This window comes from Tupaia chinensis, unplaced genomic scaffold (assembly GCF_000334495.1).
Source record: "Tupaia chinensis unplaced genomic scaffold, TupChi_1.0 Scaffold000182_1, whole genome shotgun sequence".
In the NCBI taxonomy this organism is placed as follows: domain Eukaryota; kingdom Metazoa; phylum Chordata; class Mammalia; order Scandentia; family Tupaiidae; genus Tupaia; species Tupaia belangeri.
The window spans coordinates 5893964-5919713 of NW_006159657.1; the positions used below are offsets into that span (position 1 = coordinate 5893964).

The 25750-nt window shown below is 45.6% G+C and overlaps 1 protein-coding gene across 1 annotated transcript in view; it reads right to left on the reverse strand.

The window, feature by feature from the left end:
- Positions 1-25750, reverse strand: part of PDXDC1 (pyridoxal dependent decarboxylase domain containing 1) — a 67333-nt gene that overhangs the window by 13623 nt on the left and 27960 nt on the right. Inside the window, exons 4-15 of the mRNA XM_014587078.2 lie at positions 24484-24564; positions 22094-22240; positions 20738-20927; positions 20085-20153; positions 18406-18484; positions 14944-15028; positions 14054-14102; positions 13608-13709; positions 12174-12299; positions 6838-6888; positions 2020-2083; positions 1-119 (exon numbers count right to left, since the gene is read on the reverse strand). The exon at positions 1-119 is cut by the window's left edge and continues 1 nt beyond it. Of these exons, the coding sequence (XP_014442564.1) occupies positions 1-119; positions 2020-2083; positions 6838-6888; positions 12174-12299; positions 13608-13709; positions 14054-14102; positions 14944-15028; positions 18406-18484; positions 20085-20153; positions 20738-20927; positions 22094-22240; positions 24484-24564 (1162 nt within the window). The remainder of the gene's footprint in view (positions 120-2019; positions 2084-6837; positions 6889-12173; positions 12300-13607; positions 13710-14053; positions 14103-14943; positions 15029-18405; positions 18485-20084; positions 20154-20737; positions 20928-22093; positions 22241-24483; positions 24565-25750) is intronic.

Below are 25750 nucleotides of genomic sequence, written 5' to 3' on the forward strand. Positions count from 1 at the left end.
CAGTGCATCACAGGAGTGCCTCTCTCGGCCGACTGCTGAAGGTGCCATGTTTGGCATCGGGACGGCTTTGGACACTGGATCTGATGCCATCGGGACAGCTTTACACGCTGGGTCTGAGGCTAAAACACAGGACTGAGACTTACTCTCAGGGACATGCTAACCCCTCCAACCACTCGTCCCTTAGATGCCAACAGTGACCCAATTGTTACTGAAGTCAAATGTGTATCTGGCTGAAAGTCTAAAGTTCCACTTTTTTTTCCCCCGTGAACTAAAAAACACTTAAATACATCCACACAATAAGAGGGATCTTTAAATAGTTCAAGGAAAATGCATATTAGGGAAAAGCTATGCAAAAAATTTGTTTGCACTAAAATACACTTAAAATTTCACTTTTTCATGAACCTTTTAAAGTCTCTCCTTAGAATTCTTCTTTCCTTTTTAAAAGTTTATTTGCTTATTTCTTCTACAATCAGGACAGACAGAAAGAGACAGGTACTACTGAGAAGGTCTTGGTTCCAACCTGACCCCAGTTCCGGCCAGTCTGAGATCAAGGGCACATACACACCTAGTGTATCCAGGGAGGTCCCAGGACTTGAACAGAGAACCCTTCACATGGGTCGGCCTTGCATAACACCATGTATTATGGCTGTGCCACTGTCTGGCATTCCCCCTCTTAGAATTCTTAATTTCATTTGAATAAGTTTTATTTATAAAGAAGTTTTAAGAACAAATCAAAGCGAATGTTCTAGGCCCGTGCCTGGTGGACAAGGGCAAAGTGCCCACGAGCATCCAAACTGGGCTTCACAACAAGTATCCTTCAGTTACTGAGCATCGGGATGCTGCCTTGTGCCGGCACTAGGGATGTCAGCCAAAGCTGCCATAATCTTGGAGTTGAGCTTTTTTTCTTTCTTTTTTTAAAAGAAATTTATTTATTTATATTTATTTTTATTTTATTTATTAATTTATTTTAATTAGACCAGAGAAGGACAGAGTAAGAGTGAGAATGAGAGAGAAAGTAAGCCTCCTGGTCCAAGACTTGAACCACTGTTGGCCATGTGGGAGTCCAGCGCCCTTAACCACCACACCACCTGCCGGCCTCTTTCTTTCTTTCTTTCTTTCTTTTTGGGCAGGGACGTGATGGCATCTGACTCCTGCTTGTGACGCTCACTCTGCCACATACAGAATGGTCTGGAAGAGGTGTGTAGAACTGCCAAATCATCAAATGGAGCCATGGACTAGGTTTGTGCACCAAGGACATTCTCTAAGAAATTCCTGGGTCCAACCTACTGACTCAAATCTGGGAAGTGAAGCTGAGAATCTGGACTTTCAAGTGATTCTTTGGCAGTCATTACGGCACAGTTCTAGAGACTGGCATTTGGGAACTAAGTGTTTATTTGTGGCAAACTATCAGTGAAATGAGAAGGCTTTTAAGACTGAGGTTCAGAACCAGCAGATGGTGAAATGATTACGTTGCTGGACTACCACATAGTCAACTGTGGTTTGAGTCCTGGACCTGGCGGCTTAAAATTCATGCCAGGCATGTGTGCGCGCATGCCCAAAATCCTGAAAGGAGAATGGAGAAGGGACTGCAGCATGGCCATTCCCACCCGGAGAGTGATTTTTCACTTTCTGTCTCTCCAGCAAGTGTAAGCACCCTATAGCCAAACAAACAAACAAACTCTAAAAATAAAAAAAAGAAGAGACTGAGGTTCTTGTGAAAACTGTTAATTTTTTCTGAAATGATGACTGAAGACTTGAGCAATTAGAACATTTTTTGGGGGCCAGCAGGTGGTGTGGTAGTTGAGGTACTAGACTCCCATGTGACTGACCACGGTTTGAGTCCTGGACCTGGCGGCTTGCTCTCTTGCTTTCCTTTTTTCTCTCTCTGATCAAATTAAAAATAATAAATAAATAAATAAATTTTAAAAATGTGTGTTGTCTGCTTAATTGGAAATGGTATCAAATTCAAAGCCTTTACATATGAATACAAAAAAAGTAACCATTTTATAAGTCACCTACCTGAGCCTGGTAATTCCTGGAAAAATCTGAATACCACTACTGGAGAAGTAAGCTCATCTTCCACCTACAAAATGTAAGTCTGGCATTACTAGGTAACAGTCATCCCAAATACCTACAGAATGAAACCCTGAGCTTGAAAACAGGTTAGGCATGCTCTATCTTATAAATAAACACATTAAAGGTTCAAAGGTTAATTTTGGCTACTAGAGGAACAAAAGTCAAGGATTTAGTATATTTCTTAGAAATAACTATAAGCCAGTCCTGAGAGTACACTGTGAATTACAAGATTAATATCTGACATTGGTACACTGCAATCAAAGCAGGAGCTGGGCCAGCAAATGGTGTGGTGGTTAAGGCACTAGATCCCACATCTGAGTGTGGGGTCTGCATTTGAGTCCCAGACCTGGCAGCTTGGAAAACATCTGGGTGTGCATGTATATGCATGCCCAAAATCCCAAAAAGGGAATGGAGAAGGGAATGCAGAAAGGCCATCCCCCCCAAGGGGGGTGATTTCTCCCTCTCACACTCTCTCTCTGGTGAGCACATGAGAAGCTTCAGTAACAATGGATGAACATAGGTCTAACCTTAAAGATCAAGAAGGAAAGAACAGAGCCAGTAGGTAGTGATAGTGAAGGTGTTGGACTCCCACATGGCCAACCACAGTTCGAGTCTTAGACCTGGTGGCTTGCTTTTTCATTCTTTCTCTCTGTCTCTTTCTAATAAGCGCACATGCCCTATAGCAAATAAATAAATAAATAAATAATGGGGCCAGCAGATGGCGTGGTGGTTACATCACTGGACTCCCATATGGCCAACTGCAGTTTGAAACCCAGTCCTGGTAGCTTGAAAATCATGCTGAGCATGTGTGCATGCGTGTCTAAGACCCTGGGAGGAGAATGGAGGAAAAGGGATTGCAGCATGGCCATCCCCCCGGGGAGTGATTTCTCACTCTCCCTCTGCCTCTGTCTCTATTTCTGGCAAGTGCATGGGACCTAAGGCCAAAACCTCTATAAATAAATAAACACACACACAAATAAATCATTCTTTGGGGAAAAAAAGGAAGTAACAGTAGAGCTAAAATCAGTGCCAGTGTGTCCAAGTATCCCAGAGATTATACAGAATTGACTGGACCTTTTAAACTCATAGAGAAAACAGAAGGCGAGCAAGCACTGGAAGAAGCACTTCCACCTACCTGTGAAGCTTTCTGGACAGGACACAAGTCCCGCCAGCAGTGCACGTAACTGCAGTCTAGCGCTGTGTCTGGTCCTAACTACTGCCACTGCCACTCAGAACTGACACTCACTTCCTAGACCCGTGACAGAGGATGGCTAGCTTCACGAACGGCTGCCCTGCACTCCAAAAGCCAGCCTGGAGCTTGCACTCTGCCCTGGACAGCGTGCGGCCAGCCCTCAGCTCCCCACGCCATCCGGGTATGCCAAGTGTAGCAACGCCCTTGGCGGGCTCTGACGCATTGCGGGGAGGTGGGTGGCACTGGGGGAAAAGCTCTCTGGCATTTGACAATTCCAGCTCTGTAGTCCTAGCCATAAAGCCTGTGTTCCCAGGGGGATGACTCATTAGTCAGGCCACAACAGGAAATCTACCTTGGGGGACAGAAATCACTGGCCCAAGAGCCCTTCTCACTTTTCAAAGGACCATGTGGATGTGATTCAGATCAAGAAACATTTCTAGGGAACCAGCAGTTAGCGTAATGGCTATGTCGCTGGACTCCCACGTAGTCGACCGTGGTTCGCGTCCCAGACCCGGTGGCTTAAAACTCACACCAGGCGCGTGTGCGTGCGCGCCTAAGATCCCGAGAGGAGAATGGAGGAGAAGGGATTGTGGCGTGACTATCCCCCCTGGGGGGTGATTTCTCGCTTTCTGTCTCTGTCTCTGTCTGTCTGGCGCGCGCACGCGCCCTATAGCAAAAACCTCTCCCAAAAAAAAAAAAAAAAAAGAAAAGAAACATTTCTATTTGAATCTGCAGTTATGAACAGTTCTTGGGCTAAATGCTTTCACATCTGTCATCTCCTTCAACTTCTACATGAACAAAACTATTAATGCTATTAAAGGTACAGAGGCTTAATATTTAATTAGAATGGAATAAGCCCAATAGGCAAGTAGGAACAAAAAAGGTAAAAAAAAAAAAAATAATCAAACTGCTCCCCCATCCACAGTCAAGATAAGGCAATGATTTGAATGGCGAGACTTATACATACACTATGATTAACTTTTGCTTTTCTTTCTTTTTTTTTTTTTTTTTTAATAAAGTTTTTATTTACTTATGCTATGAGTGAGAGACAGAGACAAAGATATAGCACAGCACCCCTGACAGGGTCCGGGTGCCATGATCCACCTCCCAGCGTTGTCCAGTTGGAACCACAAGCACACGTGCGCCTAGCATACCCACGTGGTCGCCAGCTGGAACAAAGGTAAAAAAAAAAAAATAATCAAACTGCTCCCCCATCCACAGTCAAGATAAGGCAATGATTTGAATGGCGAGACTTATACATACACTATGATTAACTTTTGCTTTTCTTTCTTTTTTTTTTTTTTTTTAATAAAGTTTTTATTTACTTATGCTATGAGTGAGAGACAGAGACAAAGATATAGCACAGCACCCCTGACAGGGTCCGGGTGCCATGATCCACCTCCCAGCGTTGTCCAGTTGGAACCACAAGCACACGTGCGCCTAGCATACCCACGTGGTCGCCAGCTGGAACCATAAACCCTCATGGAACGTTGAGTGTACCCCCTTCGGGCCCACTGTTTTCTGTCTTTGAACTCAAATGTCACCGTGCCTAACAAATCCTGTACAGGGTTCCATACGTAAACTTCTGGTGCTAGCAACACGACAGACTGAGCCGATACTGAAGCTGTCCATTCTAAATACCTGAAATACTGGACTGAGAATAACCAATAACCAAGAAAGTTTAAGCCACTGTTGGCCTCAAAAAAAAGGGAATGCAGAAAGAGGAAGACACAGAAGACGGTGAGCTTTGCTGCTGGGGAAGGAGAGCACACGCAGGGCCGGGAACTTGGCTTTCCTGGCCGGGGTCTTGGCTGAGGGTCAGTAGCGAGTTTGCCCTTATGAAGCTTCGATGGAAACAAACTTATATGATCTCGGTAGTAAGTGCACCGGCGAAGGAAGTACCCAGGGATGGGTGGTGGTGGGAGGTTACTGTAGGGAGGGGTCAGGAAAGACCTGAAAGATAGAAACCAGTCACGGTAAGAACGGGGGAAAGTGTTTCCAAGCAGAGGAAACGGCATATCCAGAGACTGCCGTGAGGGTTCAAGGAAATGAGGTCCCAGCACCACACGTGGTATGTAGTGAGCGCCTCATGAGCAGCAGCTGTGAAGAAGACGACTGTGACGGCCAAGAGGCCACAGTGCCCCGTGGTGTTTGCCACTGTGTCCTCTACTGAGAAAAAGCCACCACTGGAAAAAGGGACAGAGCAAGCTTTATACCTGAGCTCTGTGTGGCCTCACAAAGATGTTCCAAAGATGGGTAAAAAACCGGCACCATCAGGTCCCCCTCCCCGGAGGAGAGGGGGAATAGAGAGGGCATGAGGAAGAACCTGAGTGGGCTCAGCAAAGCCGGCAGAAAAAGCACACAGGCCCAGCCGGGCCTCGACTCCCAACAGCTTGCTCAACCCAGGCTACAACTGGGGTGTCTTGGTAACCAGAGCTGTCTGAGGTCCCAGGCTCAGGAAGCTGAGAATGACTCAATGTCACAGGGTCCCCTTCTCCCTGCCGAGTAGCTCACGTCTCCTTACTTAAGTTCAGTTCTCTGCTTTCCCACCCTCCTCTTCCAAGATGCCCTGCTGCCAGAACTCAGGCCAGACGGCTCCAGGCTCTTTCTCAGGGGCAATGCAGGCCTGTCCTCCCCCTTTAAACCACTGAGTTCAAAAACAGAAATAAACTATACTAATTAAACCCCAGATAAATTCAGATATTAGTTTGAAACTTAACTGTATCCTGCAGACTTGTCAAAGAAACACCCAGTAAAGCTACGTACCAGAATCTGACCTACATATATCATGAAATTCTAAATACAGCTACGGCAGAACATGAAAGCAGGCAAACCTCAGCTGGTTTCATTCACAGTTGTCAGTGCTGTCAAAGCCCCATTTCCTTCTAGTTAGTGTCCCTAGGGAACAGTCCCTGAGAATCTTTAGGAAGATGCCCTGACAAGATGAGGGTGGGCTCACTGTTTTCTCTTCTGCACCCCTTTCACAAAAATGAAAGCTCTGCTGTCAGGTCTCACAAAGAGTAGCCTAAAGACTTTCTGTTTGTTTTGAGACTTCTGCTATAGGGTGCATGTGCTCGCTGGAGAGACAGAGATAGAAAGTGAGAAATCACCCCCAGAGGGGATGAGCGTGGTGCAATCCCTTCTCTTCCATTCTTCTCTTGGGATTTTGGGCATGCATGCACTCATACCTAGCCTGAGTTTTAAGCTGCTGGGTCTGGGACTTGAACCTCGGTCAACCACGTGGCAGTCTAGTACCTTAAGCTGGCTTCTGAGACACAAATGATTTGTCATTTCAGGGAGAGACTGTTCTAAAGTCTTTAGGCAGGTGAAGTCTATCCAGTTTGTGCTACTCTGAATTTTAACAGAATAAATGGATTATATGAAAAGCATTAAAGGGACTTAAACAGTATGGCTTCAGGCTAACCGTATAGTTAGGTCATAAATACATGCATAATTCTCTCCCAAAGAACGTGGTTTTTTACTGGAGTCACTACAATTCCACTGTAATTTATCAAATCTGGAGAAAATCATTCTAAGTTGTTTCAGAGACATAAAATCATATACTATACCAAGATTTTGATGTGGTTCACTTTCTTCAAACTCTCCTGCAACCGCTGACTCTGCAAATGACAGAAAACAGCTGTGATTACTTTAGTTTGACAAAACACACAAAGCAGCAGCTCTCACGAAGGTCACTGCCAGTCTGCGAATAAGGAGCTTAAGCAGATAGTCATTTGCGACTTGGGATTTTCTAGGTTTGGCTGCCAATTTTTGCATGTCGACATGTGCAAATATTCCCCAATCTTTCAGTTCGTATCACATGTATTGTTTCAAGAAAAAGCTGTTCCTTGTGAGACATGTGAATCTGTCATTCATGCATCTGCACACTGACCTCTCGGCGCGAACACGCACAGGGCATAGTACTGAGTCCTGAAGGAGAGCACCGATGAGAACCCTGTGCTCGGGGCGGGGTCAGAGTGCCGCTGCTGCTTACCTATCCCCTGCAGAACGTGGACAGGGACTTCTGCCACTTAACAGCAATGACTTTGGGCAAGTTAATAGCCTCTCTGTGCTTCAGTGCTTTCAACTATAAAATGGGAATGATAGCATCTACCTTGCAGGGTTGTTGTGAAGACAAAACAAGCTGGCATACATTCAATCCTCAGAAACAGTGTCTGGAACAGAGATCACTGCCCAAGGGATGGCTACCACGGTCATCGGCTTGCCTGTCTTGTTTTAGACAAGGTCTTGCTGTGTCCTCCTACCCCGGCCTCCCAGGTGATGATCCTTACGCCTCCGCCTCCCCCAGCCCCTGGGACTACACGTGCACACCACTGTGCATGGCTTTTAGGTCTGACCAGAAAGCAAACCTAGGCCTCCTACGTGGAAGTCCACGGAGCAGTCTAGCAGCACAGGCCACCATGGTAGGCGCGTCACCATGTTTAACATCTCGGTCCCAGCTCCCTCATCACTGATACGGGGAATAATACTGTGCTCACTGGGCTGGCGTACAGTATTTCTCCAGATGTGTCTTTAGCGTCAGATGCTGGCAAGGCCCTCGTGAAAACGAATTAATTCCTTGTTATCAAGGAACTCGCATTCCAGGGAAGTTGTGGGGAACAAATGAGAGGGCGCAGGGGGCTGGGCCCAAAGGAAATGCTCCATAAATGCACCCCAGCAAGCAGTGCAGGGGACAAAGAGGAGGCGGGGCTGGAGAGGAAGACTGGCTTCTGCTCTTAAGAGAGCGAAGGCATTGAGGGACCCTGCGAGCAGCCTGAGCAGCCCGAAGCGTGTCCCCGGGGAACGCCCAGCTCGGCCTCTGAGGTCAGCCGCACTGTTGGTGGCAGATGTTAGAGCTGTGGTGACCTCAAGGGTGTGGTAGTTCATGTCGTCATCATTTTCCTGCACACCACAGGCCACAGGGAACTGAAAAAATCTTCCCAAGGGCACAAACCCTCCCTAAAGGCTTCTTTTTCCTAAGAACACAACCTCAAGATGTGAGGTAATGGCCCAATGAGAACAATTTTTAAATGTGATACTGTCACAAAAATAGTGTCAGAAATTATAAAATTATTTTTAATGTGTAAATGTCCTATCTTGACACATTTTTATTTTTTCTTTGAAAGAGATTGCAGGCTCACCAGAGAGAGAAACAGAGAGAACAAGAGATCAGCCCAGGGTGGGCAGCTACAGCACCATCCCGTCTGCTCCGTTCTCCTCTCGGGAGTTTGGGCACACACACACGTACCCAGCGTGAGTTTTAAGCTGCTGGGTCCGGGACTTAAACTACGGTCAACTTCGTGGGAGCCCAGTGATCTTTATTATTAATAAAAGGATTACTGCTATAGCAGTAGGAAAATATTCATTTTTCTTAAATATAAACATGACACTTGAGGGCCAGGAGGTGGTGAGGTGGCTAAGGCAGTGGATCCCACAGGGCTGACTCTGTGGTTGGAGTCCCAGACCCAGTGGCTTGAAAATCACGCCTGCATGAGTCCATTGAATGTCCGAAATCCTGAGAGAAGAATGGAGAAGGGATTGCAGTCTGGCTGGTCATCCCCCTGGGGGGACATTTCTCATTTTTCTTCTCTTTCTATGTTGAGTGCACGAGCCCTTGGCAAAAAATCTTAACAACAACAACAACAACAAAACTTGAAGTACCAATTTCCCAAGAATATATATATATATATTTTTTTTTTTGGGGGGGGGAAGAGGGAAGATTTTTGCTATAGGGTGCTTGCCAGAGAGACAGAGAGGCAGAAAGCAAGAAATTATCCACGGGCAGGGCGGATGCCCAAGCTGCAATCCCTTCTCTTCCACTCTCTCCTTGGGACTTTGGACACACACACAGACGCACGCATGCACATGCTCACGCACACACGCCTCTTGTGAGTTTTAAGTCACCAGGCCCGAGTCTTGAACTGCGTTCAACTACATGGGAGTCCCGTGATGTAATCATTATGCCATCTGCTGGTCCCTCCCAAGATATATTTTAAACAAAGATTTAAGATCAGCTGGCATTGTGGTGGCTAGAGAAGCTGAAGCCCATATAACCAACTTGTGGTTCGAATCCCGGATCTGGTGGCTTGGAAAATCACACTGAGCGCATGTAGATGTGCCCACAATCAAGGACGGAGGGAGAATTGAGGGAGAAGGGATTGCAGCTGACTGTGCCCCATGGGGGCTCTCTGTGCCCGGTGAGTGCATGCACCCTCTGGCAAATGAAAAACACACAAAAAAGACAAAACAGAAAAAAAACCAAAGCTCTGAACCTTTACGCATATTTACCGTGATCAGGCACTCCTAAGAGCTCCCGTGTAATTAATACCCACTGAACCCTGGCAATGACCCCCGTGCTGACTACGATCCCGACTTCCGCAGGTGACAGGCGGAAGCTCTGAGAAGTGACATCATGCTTCTGAGCCTAGGCCGGCGGCAGGCCTCTCACTGAAAGAACGCGACCTCTGCTTTCTACGCTGACTTTAGTGTCTGTGTCCTCTCCTCCCCACCCCAATTCATCCTAAGTTATAACCTAAGCCCCAACCGTGATGTAATCATTATGCCATCTGCTGGTCCCTCCCAAGATATATTTTAAACAAAGATTTAAGATCAGCTGGCATTGTGGTGGCTAGAGAAGCTGAAGCCCATATAACCAACTTGTGGTTCGAATCCCGGATCTGGTGGCTTGGAAAATCACACTGAGCGCATGTAGATGTGCCCACAATCAAGGACGGAGGGAGAATTGAGGGAGAAGGGATTGCAGCTGACTGTGCCCCATGGGGGCTCTCTGTGCCCGGTGAGTGCATGCACCCTCTGGCAAATGAAAAACACACAAAAAAGACAAAACAGAAAAAAAACCAAAGCTCTGAACCTTTACGCATATTTACCGTGATCAGGCACTCCTAAGAGCTCCCGTGTAATTAATACCCACTGAACCCTGGCAATGACCCCCGTGCTGACTACGATCCCGACTTCCGCAGGTGACAGGCGGAAGCTCTGAGAAGTGACATCATGCTTCTGAGCCTAGGCCGGCGGCAGGCCTCTCACTGAAAGAACGCGACCTCTGCTTTCTACGCTGACTTTAGTGTCTGTGTCCTCTCCTCCCCACCCCAATTCATCCTAAGTTATAACCTAAGCCCCAACGAGACAGTATCAAGAAGTGAAGCTTTCAGGGACCAGCAGTTAGAGTAATGGCTATGCCCCTGGACTCCCACATAGTCGACCACGGTTCGCGTCATGGACCTGGTGGCTTAAAACTCACGCCGGGCACGTGTGCGTGCATGCCCAAGATTCCGGGAGGAGAATGGGGGCGAAGGGACTGCGGCATGGCCATCCCCCCTGGGGGGGGGTGATTTCTCGCTTTCTGTCTCTCTCTCTGTCTCTGTCTGTCTGTCTGGCGAGCGCACGTGCCCTATAGCGAAAACCTCTCCAAAAAAAAAAAAAAAAAAGTAAAAAAAAAAAAAAGAAAAAAAGAAGTGAAGCTTCCCAGAAGAGACTCCTGCACAAGGGTGGAGCCTCCTGAATGGATGTGGTGTCCTTACAGGAGAGGGGAGAGGGACTGTTCTCACCCTTCCCTGCTTGTGAGGACAGAGGTGCCATCTATGAGGGGTGAGCCCTCGTCAGACACCAGATTTGCTGGCATCTTGATCCTCGGCTTCCCAGCCTCCAGAACTGAAAGCAGTAAAATTCTGTTATTTGTAAGTTACTTGATGTAAGGTATTGTGTTACAGCAGCCTGAAAGGACTAAGACATGAATTATACATTTTTCACAATTAGAAAACCTCAAATGGGGCCAGCTAAGGAGTGTGTTACGGCGGTTGGATCCCACAAGGCCAACAATCTGGTTCAAATCCCAGGCCTGGTAGCTTGAAATCCCTCCAGCTACGTGTCCATGTGTGCCCCAAATCCCAAGACGAGAGTATACAGAAGGGACTGTGGCGTGGCCACCCCCCAACACACACTGTCTCTCTCCAGTGAGCACACACACCCGACGGCAAATTTAAAAGCAAAAACAAAACATCATATGAAAAGACAATTAAAATTGCTTCCAAAGCCCGAAATGGGGAACCCGAACCAGCTGGTGCTCAAGTACCCACACCAGCCTAGCCGGTGGCAGAGCCAGTAGCACACAGAACGGCAGCACTAGAAGCCGCAGGGCCAAGTGAGGGTCTGGATCCCTGGCTAGGTGGACCTGGGACACACTGGGCGTGTGTACGTTGCCTGAGCGCCTGATGAGATGGGAGGCTGGGGCGAGGAGACTGCACTGTGACGGACCCCACTGAGGGTGCTTCTCTCATGCTGTATGTGAGCTATCATGAATAAAATCAGTAACGCTAAAAAAGAAAAACGAAACCACACATAACCTGTACTCAATCTTGTTTATAAAATTTTATTTAACTTTATTTATTTTGATTTAGGTAGAGAGGAATAGAGTATGAAAAAGAGGGAGAGGGGGAAAAATGAGAAAGCAAGCTACCAGGTCCAAAACTGGAACTGCAATCAGCCATATGGAAGTCCATGCCCTTAACCACTATGCCACCTGCTGGCCCCTGTTCTTAATCCTCAAACTTCATATTCTGTCACCCGGGAGCACCAGGCAGTCGGGCTGCATCCACCCCTTTGGCACCCTCTCCAAGCACTGGCAGCCATGCTATAACGTCTCCACTCTCCCTGCGCTCACTAGGACTCAGGCTGACGCCATCTAGACACAAACACTGCGAAGACTGCAGTCTCTCCCACAGCTTTGAACAAGAAACATGTATGAGCAGGGCAAACCGTCTGCTTGCTTCTGAGATGGTAAATTAAAACGAGGTATTGGATGAAAGGTGCATAAATGAAATAATTTCCATCTCTGCTTTTGTCAAAAAGTCATTTAAACTCATGTAAACCTTCAGTTTCTACTCACCAGCTGACAGGCATGCTTTATCCTCTCCACGATTCCATCGAGTCCCAAATATTGTAAGGACAACCACAGTGGCAGGGCACGGAGTTTGTCTGCTGGCTTATTTGACGTAAGACCGGCAACTAAAGTCTGAAAGAACCGGGACTAGCAGTTAGTGTAATGGCTATGCCGCTGGACTCCCATGTAGTTGACCCAGGTTCTAGTACTGGACCCGGTGTCTTAAACTCATGCTGGGCGCGTGTGCGTGTGTGCCCAAGATCCCGAGAGGAGAATGGAGGAGAAGGGATTGTGGCGTGGCCAATCCCCCTGGGGGGTGATTTCTCGCTTTGTCTCTCTCTTTCTGGCGAGCACAAGCGCCCTATAGCAAACCCCCCTCCCCCCCCAAAAAAAAAGTCTGAAAGAACCCACATGCATTTAGGAACCAGAGCGCCATTGAAATCTGGTAAAACTAGTTGCCATTTACAGGGGCTGGATGGTGCATGGCAGTAAAACACATGCTCTGCGAGGCTGGCCCATGGGGAGTGCCTGGTGTGCACCTGGACACCTCTGAGTATGCAGGGTGCAGGTGTGCTGTGACCCAGGAGTGGCTGAAGGTGGGGTGGATCATGGTCAGGACCCTGTCCTCTCTCACTTGTGGAAAAAACAAATACGTAAACTTAAAAAGAAAGAAAGAAACTAGCTACCATTTAACTACACTCGGTCTGTGACAGATGCTACACTGGACGCGGGGCTAGCACTGTCCCTTTGACCTTAACTTGGCAGGGAGACCTGACTCTGTCCCAGGTTCCCGGCTAAGGAGTGGCAAAGTCAGGATGAAAACCAGGGGGGTCACCCCAGAGCTGGAGCTCTTAGCCATTCTAGAGGAAGCCCTTTCTCAAGTGTCCCGAGCACCCTCAAATACCTGGCCATCGTCAAGAACAAGTCAGCAAGCAACCGTCACAGCAGCCACTTGAGCGTATTCTACCCGTGCCTGTCACTAATGGCTCTATTATCGAGAACCACAACTATGGTTTTTAAAGTGATACTACGTTGCATCTACTGGACGATGTGGGCACGAGCCTTAAACTACTCTGACTTGGTAGTTTCCCTCTTGGGAACCTATTCCAAGGAAATCATTTAAATGCAGAAAAATGTTCATTGTCTCGTTATTGCAGTAACAGTCTAGAAGTTCACAATCGAGAATGAGTAAATAAACTGTGATACTTAAGTAACAGCACTGTGCGGTCATGAAACCTCGCTAATAAATTCTACAGACACATGGGGGGGGATGTACAGGGTGAATAAACAGAAAAATACCTATGGAATGGTCTCATTTACATTAAAAATTTTATTTTGAAAAGAATGTAACAGAAGTGAAATTAAGAAAAAATGTCATAGCTTCATAATCAGTAATGATTATGAGCACTGCCAACTCCCTCCCAGCGACCGCTGGCTTACCAAGGCAGGATCGTCGTGTTTATAGAGTGTCACGGCAGGGACCGCTGGCAGACCCAGCCAAGGGCCAGGAGTCAATGTCATGCTGTCACATTTGGTTGCAGCCTATGACAAGAGAACACCTTATTAGGTTTATCAGACACCACACTCAGCATCCTCCTCCACTCGTAAAAGCTGTGAAAAGCCATCAGGGACAGAATGATTTTAAATTCCTTCTTAAAAACACTAGTATTCGGGGTCCAGCAGGTAGTGTGGTGGTTAAGGCGAACTCCCACAGGGTCTCAGTTTACCTTAACCTTAGGTTTGAGCTCTGGACCTGGCAGTGTGGCCACCCTCCTGGGGGTGATTTTTTACTTTCCTTCTCACTGTCTCTCTCCAGTGAGCGTGCATGCCCTGTGACAACAACCTTAAACAAACAAAAACCAGTATTTAGTAAATCAACAACATACCAGCACTGATGAGGAGACATAACCTAGAGCCAACGTTGCCAGATTCACACTGGAAGTAAAAACACCACTGTAAGAATTAACGTTGCTACTCGCTAACACGTACTTTATAAAATAAAGCCTTGCCAACTGACATTTAGAAGTCTGTCAGCTGTTACTAGCTTTGCTAACACCAATGGGAGACTGGTATATAGACAAAACTGGGGGGAAACCCTGAAAATGCATTTTAACCGAACATTGTTTCCAGGACGTCCCCCTCCTCACTTAGTAGAGTGGTGTCCTGTCCTGTGATTTTTGCAGCTGCTGTTTTCCATCATCTCTTCTGAGGGATAAAGGAAGAAGCCTACTCTGGGTCACGTGGTGGATATGGTCCACTATGGCTGCTGTGTCCTCACCCCCCGTCTCTTTAAGTGCATTCAACAGCCTTCTGGGAAACTATCCCCATTTTCTCTCAGACAGGAGCTCTGCGTGGAGACGACCCCAGCTGCCCCCAAAGGCTGCCAACCATCTAAACTACCAGAACACTGCACTCCCCTGGTAGGTTCAATGTGAGGCTTTTGCTGGGTCACTGAACTTGAAGCTGGAAGGAAGGCTGGAGTTCCTGCAGCTACTCTGACTGTAAGGCACAGTCAATATAGGGGAACCCAGAGAGGGGACAGGGAAGCACTGAATCGCGGTTGGCACCACCTAAAACCAGTCCTAATACCGGTCTTTTTAACTATGTGAGCCAAGAAAATCTGTTTTTGGTTTTGGTTAAGTCGATTTGGGTACTTATGTTATCTGTAACCAAGAGAGCTTTCTATGATAGTCATTACAAGGCGAGCACCTGGATGCCCCCCGTGTGAGGACCGCATGCAGGCCCCACGGGGAGCCCTTCAGCCTTGTCTCCTTACCCCTCCACGTGAAGCCATATGCCATATTGTTCACAGAGTTCTTTCAAACGCCCAATCTTGTCTGTGTGCCCTACTGCCGCAGTTCCTGGGAGAGACAGAAAGGATAGTCGAAGCAACAAGTATTTCCTGCATCTTTGTAGCACAAAAGCTTTTTTTTTTTTTTTTTTTTAAGAAAACCTGTTTTTTTCTTTTTAAAGAATTATTTAACTTTATTTATTTACTTATTTGACTAGAGAGGGACAGAGCCAGAGAGATTAAGAAAGAGAAAGAAGAAGTGAGAAAGGAAGCTGCCAGCTCTGGGACTCGAACCGTGGTTGGCTATGTGGGAATCCACTGCCCTTAACCACCACATCATGAGCCAGCCCCATAGCGCAAAAGCTTTTATACATGTTAGCCCTATTTTACTGAGGTTTTCTTCATGGACTTACTTAAAATCAAGTTTTGCAAGTTGATTTATACACATTTTAAGGCACTTGCATTCTCCATGACCTATTTCTAATTGTGTTACTGAAATCTTCTAAAGAGTGATTTTCTATCCACTTGGCTCACGAGAAATATATTCAAGTCTCCCACCAAGTCAATTTATATTTGTACACCATCAGTTTTTCTCTTTATTTTTCATTGCTAGAGGGAGAGAAACAGAGAGAAGGCACCTCCCAGTGGGGTCTGGTCACACTGCAATCCCTTCTCTTCCATTTCTCGATCCTGGTGGGATTCTGGCACACACACGTGCCCAGCATGTTTGTAAACAGTCAGGGCCAGGATCTGAACAGGGGCCATGTGGGATTCAGTTCCCTTAACGACCAAGCTGTGGGGTTGGCCTGGTTTTCTCCTTTACATATTTCAAAGTTATGTTCATAAATATTACATCTCTTAGATTAATACGGAGTATATTTTATCTCACATTAATATTGCTACAATACTTTTGTTAGCATTTCCCCAAAATACCCTTTCAACCTCTTTATTTTATCATGAATTTCTGGGTTATTTTGATTTAAATTTTTTTTTTTTATCTCTTCCTCGAGAGAGAGAGGCAGTGAAGTGTTACCAACAGGATCTTCACTCCCAGCCTTGGCCAGCCGGAACCACGGGTGTGCACATGCACACCCAGCTTGTACAGGGAGACCTCGGGACGTGAACTCGGGACCTGCATGTGGCTTCGACATCAAACAGTGTGTGTAACTGCTGTACTGTGGCTGGCCAGGTGTGCCTTTTATTAAACAAATATGTAGGTGATTGTTTTTAACCCCACCTGCATTATTTGTTCACATAGGACATGCATCTTGACACAGCCCAGACATAGGGAACACTCTGAGCCACTGCGTAATCTGCTTGCACTACAGATTTTGCAGGGCAGATCCCTTTTTCAGACAGAGCTTAAGTGAAATATAGAGTCATGCATTCTCCCAGAGGTCCAACATTTCCAGTTAGCAGAATCTCAACTCATAAGACTGCAGACCCTCACCAAATTTTATTGATGAACACAACTAAAGAAAGTGGTTCTTGGGCCAGCAGGTGGTGTAGTGGTTGGGATGCTGGACTCCCACATGGCTGACCACAGTTCGAGTCCTGGATTCAGCAGCTTGAAACTCACACTCAGCACAAGCACATGTATGACCCAAATCCCGGGAATGAAGAAGAAGGGATTGTGACCTGGCCATCCCCCCAGAGGTACTTTCTCACTCTTTCTCTGTCTCTGGTGAGTACAAGCACCCTACAGCAAAAGTCTCTCCCCCCCCCAAAAGTGATTATTTGCAAGGTCTATGCCAGTAAAATAGCTGAAACTTCCCCTCCCCCCAAATCTATCTCGAATTAAAAAGAAGAAGAACGCACACATGTCATTTAGTTGAAACAAGACGAAGGCCAGTGCCTGAGGTGCCGCACGAGCCTTCCATCAAAGTGAGAGCAGAGGGCAGAGTCTGGCTGCACTGGACTCAGGTCCCCTTTTACTGTTTTTTGGCAGTGTCTGCTAACTCGCCCGAGATGTGTACTCTGGTGACTGCAATGTAGTCACGCTGGTAAGTCACTTAGTCACATGCAAACTGCAGCCCCTCCGGTCTACCGACTGATCGAATAAAGACAGATTAATGTTTCTTTTTAAACATACAATCAGGCAAGCCAAGCAGGAAGTGGTGGATTTCCTGCTGGCAATAAGGATACTGAAGTGTTTGTTGTTTCCTTTTTTTTTAAGTTTTACCCAAGTATAATTTATAGACAATAAAATTCACAAACGCAAGTGTCGACAGTGAATTCACACTGTGACCCATATCCAGCCTGAGCCACCCTGGAGTGCATGCCCAGAATGCTCAGGGAGGTCCCAGGACGTGAACAGGACCTTTGTCACGTGGGTCCAGCTGCATCGCCGCTGTGCCGCCTGGCCCCAGCCTCTGCCATGTGTGTAACGTGGAAGGCTCGGTTTGTGATACTTACCAGCACTTGCCACGAGCAACAGAGGCAGTCTTCCTCGTTCTACATCATCTTTAATCAGTTTCTCCAGAAAGGCAACATCCTGGGACCAAAAACAAACTATAAAAACACAGGGCACCAGCGCAAGTTACACAATGCAGCTGGACTCCCACATGGCTGACCACAGTTCGAGTCCTGGATTCAGCAGCTTGAAACTCACACTCAGCACAAGCACATGTATGACCCAAATCCCGGGAATGAAGAAGAAGGGATTGTGACCTGGCCATCCCCCCAGAGGTACTTTCTCACTCTTTCTCTGTCTCTGGTGAGTACAAGCACCCTACAGCAAAAGTCTCTCCCCCCCCCAAAAGTGATTATTTGCAAGGTCTATGCCAGTAAAATAGCTGAAACTTCCCCTCCCCCCAAATCTATCTCGAATTAAAAAGAAGAAGAACGCACACATGTCATTTAGTTGAAACAAGACGAAGGCCAGTGCCTGAGGTGCCGCACGAGCCTTCCATCAAAGTGAGAGCAGAGGGCAGAGTCTGGCTGCACTGGACTCAGGTCCCCTTTTACTGTTTTTTGGCAGTGTCTGCTAACTCGCCCGAGATGTGTACTCTGGTGACTGCAATGTAGTCACGCTGGTAAGTCACTTAGTCACATGCAAACTGCAGCCCCTCCGGTCTACCGACTGATCGAATAAAGACAGATTAATGTTTCTTTTTAAACATACAATCAGGCAAGCCAAGCAGGAAGTGGTGGATTTCCTGCTGGCAATAAGGATACTGAAGTGTTTGTTGTTTCCTTTTTTTTTAAGTTTTACCCAAGTATAATTTATAGACAATAAAATTCACAAACGCAAGTGTCGACAGTGAATTCACACTGTGACCCATATCCAGCCTGAGCCACCCTGGAGTGCATGCCCAGAATGCTCAGGGAGGTCCCAGGACGTGAACAGGACCTTTGTCACGTGGGTCCAGCTGCATCGCCGCTGTGCCGCCTGGCCCCAGCCTCTGCCATGTGTGTAACGTGGAAGGCTCGGTTTGTGATACTTACCAGCACTTGCCACGAGCAACAGAGGCAGTCTTCCTCGTTCTACATCATCTTTAATCAGTTTCTCCAGAAAGGCAACATCCTGGGACCAAAAACAAACTATAAAAACACAGGGCACCAGCGCAAGTTACACAATGCAAACCTGTGACTTCTGAGGGAAACAGAAGCCTCTCAGAATTAATCACCCAATTCTTTTTCTGCCCTTTTTTTAAAAATTTGCTAAAGGGCGCCTGCACTCATGGGAGAGAAACAGAGAGTAAGAGGGAAAGTGAGAAAGCACCCCCTAGGGTGGATGGCCACATTGTAAACCCTTCTCCTCTTGGGATTTTGGGTAAGAATGTACACATGCCTGGCGTGTTTCCCAAGCTTCCACATCCAGGACTCGAACCACACAGTTGGTCATATATGATACAGCTGCCCTAACCACCATACCACCAGACGGCCTTCAATTCTTATTCTTGACAGTCTGTTTTTTTCTAATCATAGATGTTAAAATCAAATAGTTTTCCTTGACAACTAATTAGAAAAATCAGTTATGTGAAATTAAAGGTAAAAACTGTTAGGTAGGCAGTACAGACGTTTCTCTAAACATCGGCATTTGAAGAAAATGTTATCTTACCCCGACCCAGACAGCCAGAATGTATCTCCAATATCACACATGCAAGGGCCTGAGCTGGAGAATGAAACTACCTTGAAAAAAAAAAATGCAGAACCCAAAACCTACTCCTTTTATTTCTGGCTTTAAATGAAGAGGCTTATCACTTGCAAGTCTGAAATAAGCAGGACTTACTCCCATGTTTACAATGAAGAACTTCATGTTCAAAATCCACCCATTTGTAAATCTAGGCAACAATGGTAACTATCTTCGTAGGAGAGTTAGGAGGAATTTCGGGTGTTTAACTGAGCTGCCATGATCCTACTAAGGTAGATAACACAGTAATTACAAACTTCCTTATGAGACAGGTGCTCTGTGTTCCTGACCTATATACCAGCCGACCTTCACAGATGTTCAAACACAGAAGTATTACATAACTTTGTAAAGACCTAAGCAATAAACGAAAAAATGAATTAATTATCTAGAGGCCAACAAAAAGGATTTCCTCTTTTTTTTTTTTAATTTAACTTTATTTATTTATTTTACTTTGACCAGAGAGGGACAGAGTGAGAGAGAGAGAAAGAGAGAGAGAGAGAGAGAGAGAAGATAAGGTGCCAGGTCTGGACCTTCACATGGGTCAGCCATGTGAGAGTCCAGCACCCTTAACTACCACACCACCTGTCACCGGCCCCCCCTCTTTTATTTAACTTCATTTATAACAAACAGGAATTCAACGGAAAGGAAGATAGTTTTAAAACACAATTACAGGAACCAGCAGATGGCATAGTAGTCACGTCACTGGACTCCCACATGGCTGACCACAGCTCAAGTCAGGGACCTGGTGTCTTGAAATTCACACCAGGCATGTGTGTGTGCATGTGCGCCCAAAATCCCTGGAAGAGAGTTGAGGGGAATGAATTGCAGTGTGGTCATTCCCCCTGGGGGGTGATTCCTCACTTTTTCTTACCATCTCTGCCTCATTGGTGAGTGCAGTGCCCTAAGGTAAAAACCTAAAAAAAAAAAAAAAAACACACACACACAATACCATATTGTTTTACAAAAAACCAAAGGCGGAAGGAAAACTCACCATCTGATGCTGGGATCCAAACATAGTGTTACACGGCACACGACACAAGCAGGGGAAGGGCAGGCCGAGCTGTGGGAAGAAAGAAGCACCTTTAGGAGAAAGATCTTGCCACCATTCACGTAGGATCCTGGAGACTGTGGTCTAAGACAAGCCACAGTAATTCTCATAAAAAAAAAATCTCTCCTGAGACCGCTTAATATTATATGTTAATGTACATTTAGAAAGTCAAGCCGGAGGCCAGCAGATGGCGTAGTGGTTACATTACTTAACACCTACATGGCCTACCACAGTTTGAATCCCAGACCTGGCAACTTGAAAATGACACTGGGTGTGTGTGTATGCATACCCAGAGTCTCAAGAGGACAATGGAAGAGAAGGGATTACAGCATGGCCATTTCCCTCGGGGAGTGATTTCTCACTACGCCCCTCACTGTGTTTATCTGTCTCCTCTCTCTCTCTCTAGCAAGTACACATGCCCTAAGATAAAAACCTTTATTTACTCTAAAAAAGTAAATAAAACTTTAAAAATGAAACATGAAAAGAAAATCACCTTTTTGCCTGAAAACAGTGGCAGCTAAAAAATTGGTCTACATGCTTTGAAAAGTTTTGGAGCAAAACATTGTTCCTTTAAAATTTCCACTTTACCGAATTACCTGATTACAAAGGTATTGGCCCAGGCCAGGCCTAGCAGCAGCGCTGAGATAGATAACAGGTTTTTTGTTAAATAACACATTGAATCCATCTACTACGAAGTCTTCATATCGAGAATGAATGGCAAGCCTACAGATCTTCGCAAGTCCTTCCCTTTCTTCTTCATGGAAATAAGCACAGCCATTTTCGTACCTATTGAGAGACACCTACATATTGATATGTGGTATTTCTGATTTTACATCTCAACCTCATAACCATGAAAGCAACTTTTCTGAAGCCAGAAAAGGCCACCCAGATCAGCCAAAGAGCACAAAGAGGAAAAGCTCCCTCATCTTAGGAGCCTGGCAACTCACTACAGTTGGTTAGATAGGACGGGGGCAAAGACCCTTCTCATGCAGAACCAAGTCCACAAAGAACAGAAACCATGAAAATGAGCAGAGACTAGGAACTCACCCAGACACTAGAAACAAACACCCCTGACCCCCCAAGCCTAGAGACATGGTTCTGGCTTATCTAGCAGATGACTGCCGCCGGAGAACACAGACACGGCTCTCAGCAGGGTTCTGCCCAAAAACATTTAGAGTAAATAAAGCTGTCAGAAACACTAGTCAGGCTAACTTTTGCTTTCACTATATCAGCTTTTTTTGGGGGGGTGGGGTGGGGTGGGGGGAGAAGTCTTTAATCTCCTAGCAGAGGAGGGATATTTACAATTATAGGTGTTAGATTTTACTAGAACAACCAAAAATTTCTCCTCATAATAAAGTTAGATGAGCTGTTTTTGCCAAGTTAGGCTCTTTCTCAACATCTGAAAGTGAGGGTCTCTTATGTCAAATGTTAACATTAGCGATCTTTTTTGAAGTAACAGCAGAAACACAATACCATTGGCCTTGTCGCTGTAATTACTTAGTAATGGCAGCATTATCACTGTACAGAGCAAATTTCAGGCTCATAACTCACACTCATCTCCCTCACAACAGCATTTCCTTTTTACTGAGGCACAAGGTAATATTTTAGAAGTATCTGAATCCAGATCATCGCTCTCTATCTTCTAACATGTGCCAGATCAGAAATCCTAAAAATAAATGCTCACACTATCAAACATACATGTGCTTATGTTCTTAGCTCTTTGCATATAATAATCCATGAGCTCACTGAAGTCTCACAACAATTCCACGGAACAGATCTCTGTCCCCATGTAACAGGCAAGGAAACTGAGGCAGGGAGAGTCTAGGCAATCCCTCCCAAAGAGAAGAGGCGGCTATGACTCCAGGTAGAACTCTAGAAGACAGATCCCTCACAGTCTGTCCCTGCCTCGTAAATGTCTTTGCGGGCTACTGAAAACTGATGTCTTACTTTACCTGAAAATTCTGCACAGCCATAGGGTAGTATCCGAAAGTATCCTGGTTGTAAGCTTCCTCAGCTTCTCTTTGTCCAGAGTTGAAATGTAGGCTCCCAGACTGTGCCCCAACAAAGCCATGTGACCTTGTTCTCCAATATTTTGAATTCTGTTAATCAAAATTTGTTAGTTTAAAAGAAGTACTAGAGGCAAAGCATAAGAAAGGAAATAAAATTTAGAAACACAGTATTCCACAGAAATTAGTTAAACTTAGAACTCTACTGGGTTATTGGGAAAGTCATGACACATTTTTGCATAGACAAATAGAAAACAAAGTCGTGACTTCCCAGACAACCTAATATTTAATGGCTCAGAAGTGGAAATTGAATGTCTACAAAGCACTGATAATTTGGGGAGAAAAACATTTTCGAAATCTGAACCCTAGGAGATAAACATTTCTCAGGTGAGTATCTACAAATTGTTTTGAATAATTTCTTAGATTCTTTAAAAACTAAATACTAGCCATAAGAACCATGGAAGGTATAGCTGAGATAAAATGAGCAGAAAACTTAAAAAAAAAAAAAAAAAAAAAGGAGGGATGCTAGCCCTATAGCCTAGAGATTAAGGGAGCCAGATCCCCCTCGGCCCCGCCATGGTCAACCATGATTTGAATTCCAGCTCCAGTGGCTTGAAAACCATGCTAGGCATATGTGCCCCAAATCCTGAGGGATGGAGAGAGAGAGAGAGAGAGAGAGAGAGAGAGAGAGAGAGGATTCTGGAGTGATCATGCCCCATTGGGGAGTGCTTTCTCCCTCTCTCTCTGGCAAACATATATGCACTCTGGCAATTCGAAAAAAAAAAAGTGAGAAAAAGAAAATAAATAGACAGGATGTCCTGGGCAAAGGAGGTTAACAGAAAAGGAAATATAAATTGGTCTAAAACATGCAAAATGATACTTAACCTGGTTCACATTAAGAAAAATACAAGTTAAAATTATTCTAAAGGAGGACTGGCAGGTGGCGTGGTGGTTAAGGGGCTGGACTCCCATGTGGCTGACTGTGGTTCGAGCCCTGGACCTGGTGGCTTGCTTTCTCACTTTCTCTATCTCTCACTCTATCCCTCTCTGATCAAATTAAAAAAAAAAAATTCTAAAGTAGGGCTAGCCCTGTCGTCTAGAAGTTAAGGCAGCCAGATCCTACATGGCTGATCCTGGTTTGAATCCCAATCTTGGTGACTTGGAAAATACTCTGGGCATGTGTGTGTGTGCATGCTCAAATTCCAACAGGATGGAGAAACAGAGAAATTGCTGAGCGACCAATCCCTGGGGGGTATTTTCTCCCTCTTCCTCTCTCTCTGGCAAGCACACATGCCCTGTGACACACTCCTATCAGGGTCTCTTCACACTGAAACCCCTTTCCCTGGCCCTCCAGCTCTTCAGGAGGCTGAGCACAGGCACATGTTCCTGGAGTGTTTTCAGGCTGAACAGAGGATACAAACCTATGGTCAGCCATGTAGCTTCTAGCATAGCAGTTCGGTTTGCTACCAACTGCCACCATGCTGGGTCCCTACAAACTTTTTGAAGTTCCCTAAAATACGTCTGGAAGAATACATGAGAAACTGGTAACACACTCCATCTCTAGGGAAGAGAACCAATGAAGAGCTAAAGTTAAGAAGGAACATTGCCTTCCTATATTGTTCTTTTTCGTTTGAAACGTTGTTGTTGTTGTTGTTGTTAAAGGGTATGCGCACTCACCAGAGAGACAGACAGAAAGCAAGAATCACCCCCCGGGGACATGGCCACACTGCAATCCCTTCTCTTCTTGAGACTTTGGGCACGCATGCACATGCACCCGACATAAGTTATAAGCCAATGGGCCTGGGACTCGAACTGTGGTTAACTACATGGGAGTCCAGTGACAGAACCATTACGCAACCTGCTGGTCCCCATCATTTGAATTCTGAACCAGGAGAATGCATTACTTATTGGAAAAAATTACAATTTTTAAAAATTAAAGAGAAAATAAGACTAAAATAAGTAGACGGACAGATGAATAAACAAATAAGATGACTCAGAGACAACACAGGCTGCTGCCAATCAGTTCGGCTATAGCAGCTCTCAGCAAGCAGAAGCAGAAAAGCACAAAACATACAGCCCTTGGTCTTTCTACCAACTCCTCCCAAAGACACCATGTCATGAAAACCACAGGGCCCAACTTAAGGGCCTTCCTTTTACAAAACGGGTTGTCTAAAACACATAAATGTCTTTCTGAATAAAAAGGGCACTGCTTTAGTATCATATGTTAACTTTTAATGAAATATAGCTTTTGATTTGGGAAACCTGTCAGAATGCAATCACTACTAAATTAGGAACACACAGACTTTCGAGGGACACTGCCAACCATTCTCCATTACCGGGTGCTCGGGAGCTCCTCGTCTTCATCTCCGTGCATGAGATTCTGAACTAACTGGAGAATGCTCACCATATCTTGTCCACTGCAGAAGGAAAAGGGTTCATGGACCAGTGGTAAGAGCAAACATCCCCCACTACTCTCCCCTATTTCGCTCAGCAAACTAGCTTTGGTAAAAGCTTTAAAAAAATATTTTTTAATTGAGTAACTACAAAAGAAAGAAAGAGTTTTGAGAGATACAGTTAATACTTTTTAAGAAACAAATATCAACTTATAAACTGAATTCTGAATATAATATTATTGTGATTAATTAAATCTTCCTAAATGTGAGTTTGATTTTTAAAAATTTTACCAGTCACATTCTAACAATATTTCTAAACCAGTTCATTTGAATCTTGGAGTAGAAGACAGAAATACCTAATAAGCATGTTCTAAGAGTCAAAAGTCCTATGAGATGCTGGAGGGTTACAGAAGCAACAAGCATACTCCAGTGCCACTGGAAGGTCTTGTTCCCACGTAGGAGTCCTGTCTGTCCGGATGAACAGCCTCAAGTACACAACATAAGCATCATGTCTTACCAGCTCTTACCCAAGCTGGGCACCTTGAGCTCTGCTTACAGTGCAAACAGATTTCATTCTACCTGAGATATGTTCCCAATTGTCTGTGACAAGCGGAGGTGAAAACTTGTAAGACTACAAATAGCTAAGGAAGTAAACAAAGGCAAGGCAACTTGTAACACATACGATGTAAAGCTATTAACCCTCCTTCATGAGAATATAAGTTACCTTTCCACAAAGGAACATTGTCAAAACAATGTCCCAAACCCATACTCAAGGCACTGACCTTCCCATGAGAAGGGCTCTTATCCTTGGACACTGCAGAGATTAGGGCAGGCAGGGGCCTGGGAGGCATACCTGGGTGCTAGCCATGTGCCCCTGAGCAAGCTATGCAAACTTCCTAAGCCCCCATGTTATGGGATTGTGGGTGCACAGAAAGCACGAAGCGCTGTGCCTGCATGTACCTCTAGTCCCAGCTGTGGGGTATCCACAATAGGAAGTGTGACCCCCCTCCCTGACCAGTGGCTTGAGTGCACTGACATTGAGAATACTCTTGAGAATATTTCTTACAGGACAACTTCTGGGGAATCAGGAAAATAAACCTTAAACCCTTTCGCTGTCTTCAGTAAGCCTGGGATGAGGAGGCTCTGCTTCCTGTTCTGAGTTGTAGAAAGCTTTCTGCACCTAGAGGGGTTCAACCCAGCACCATTCCTG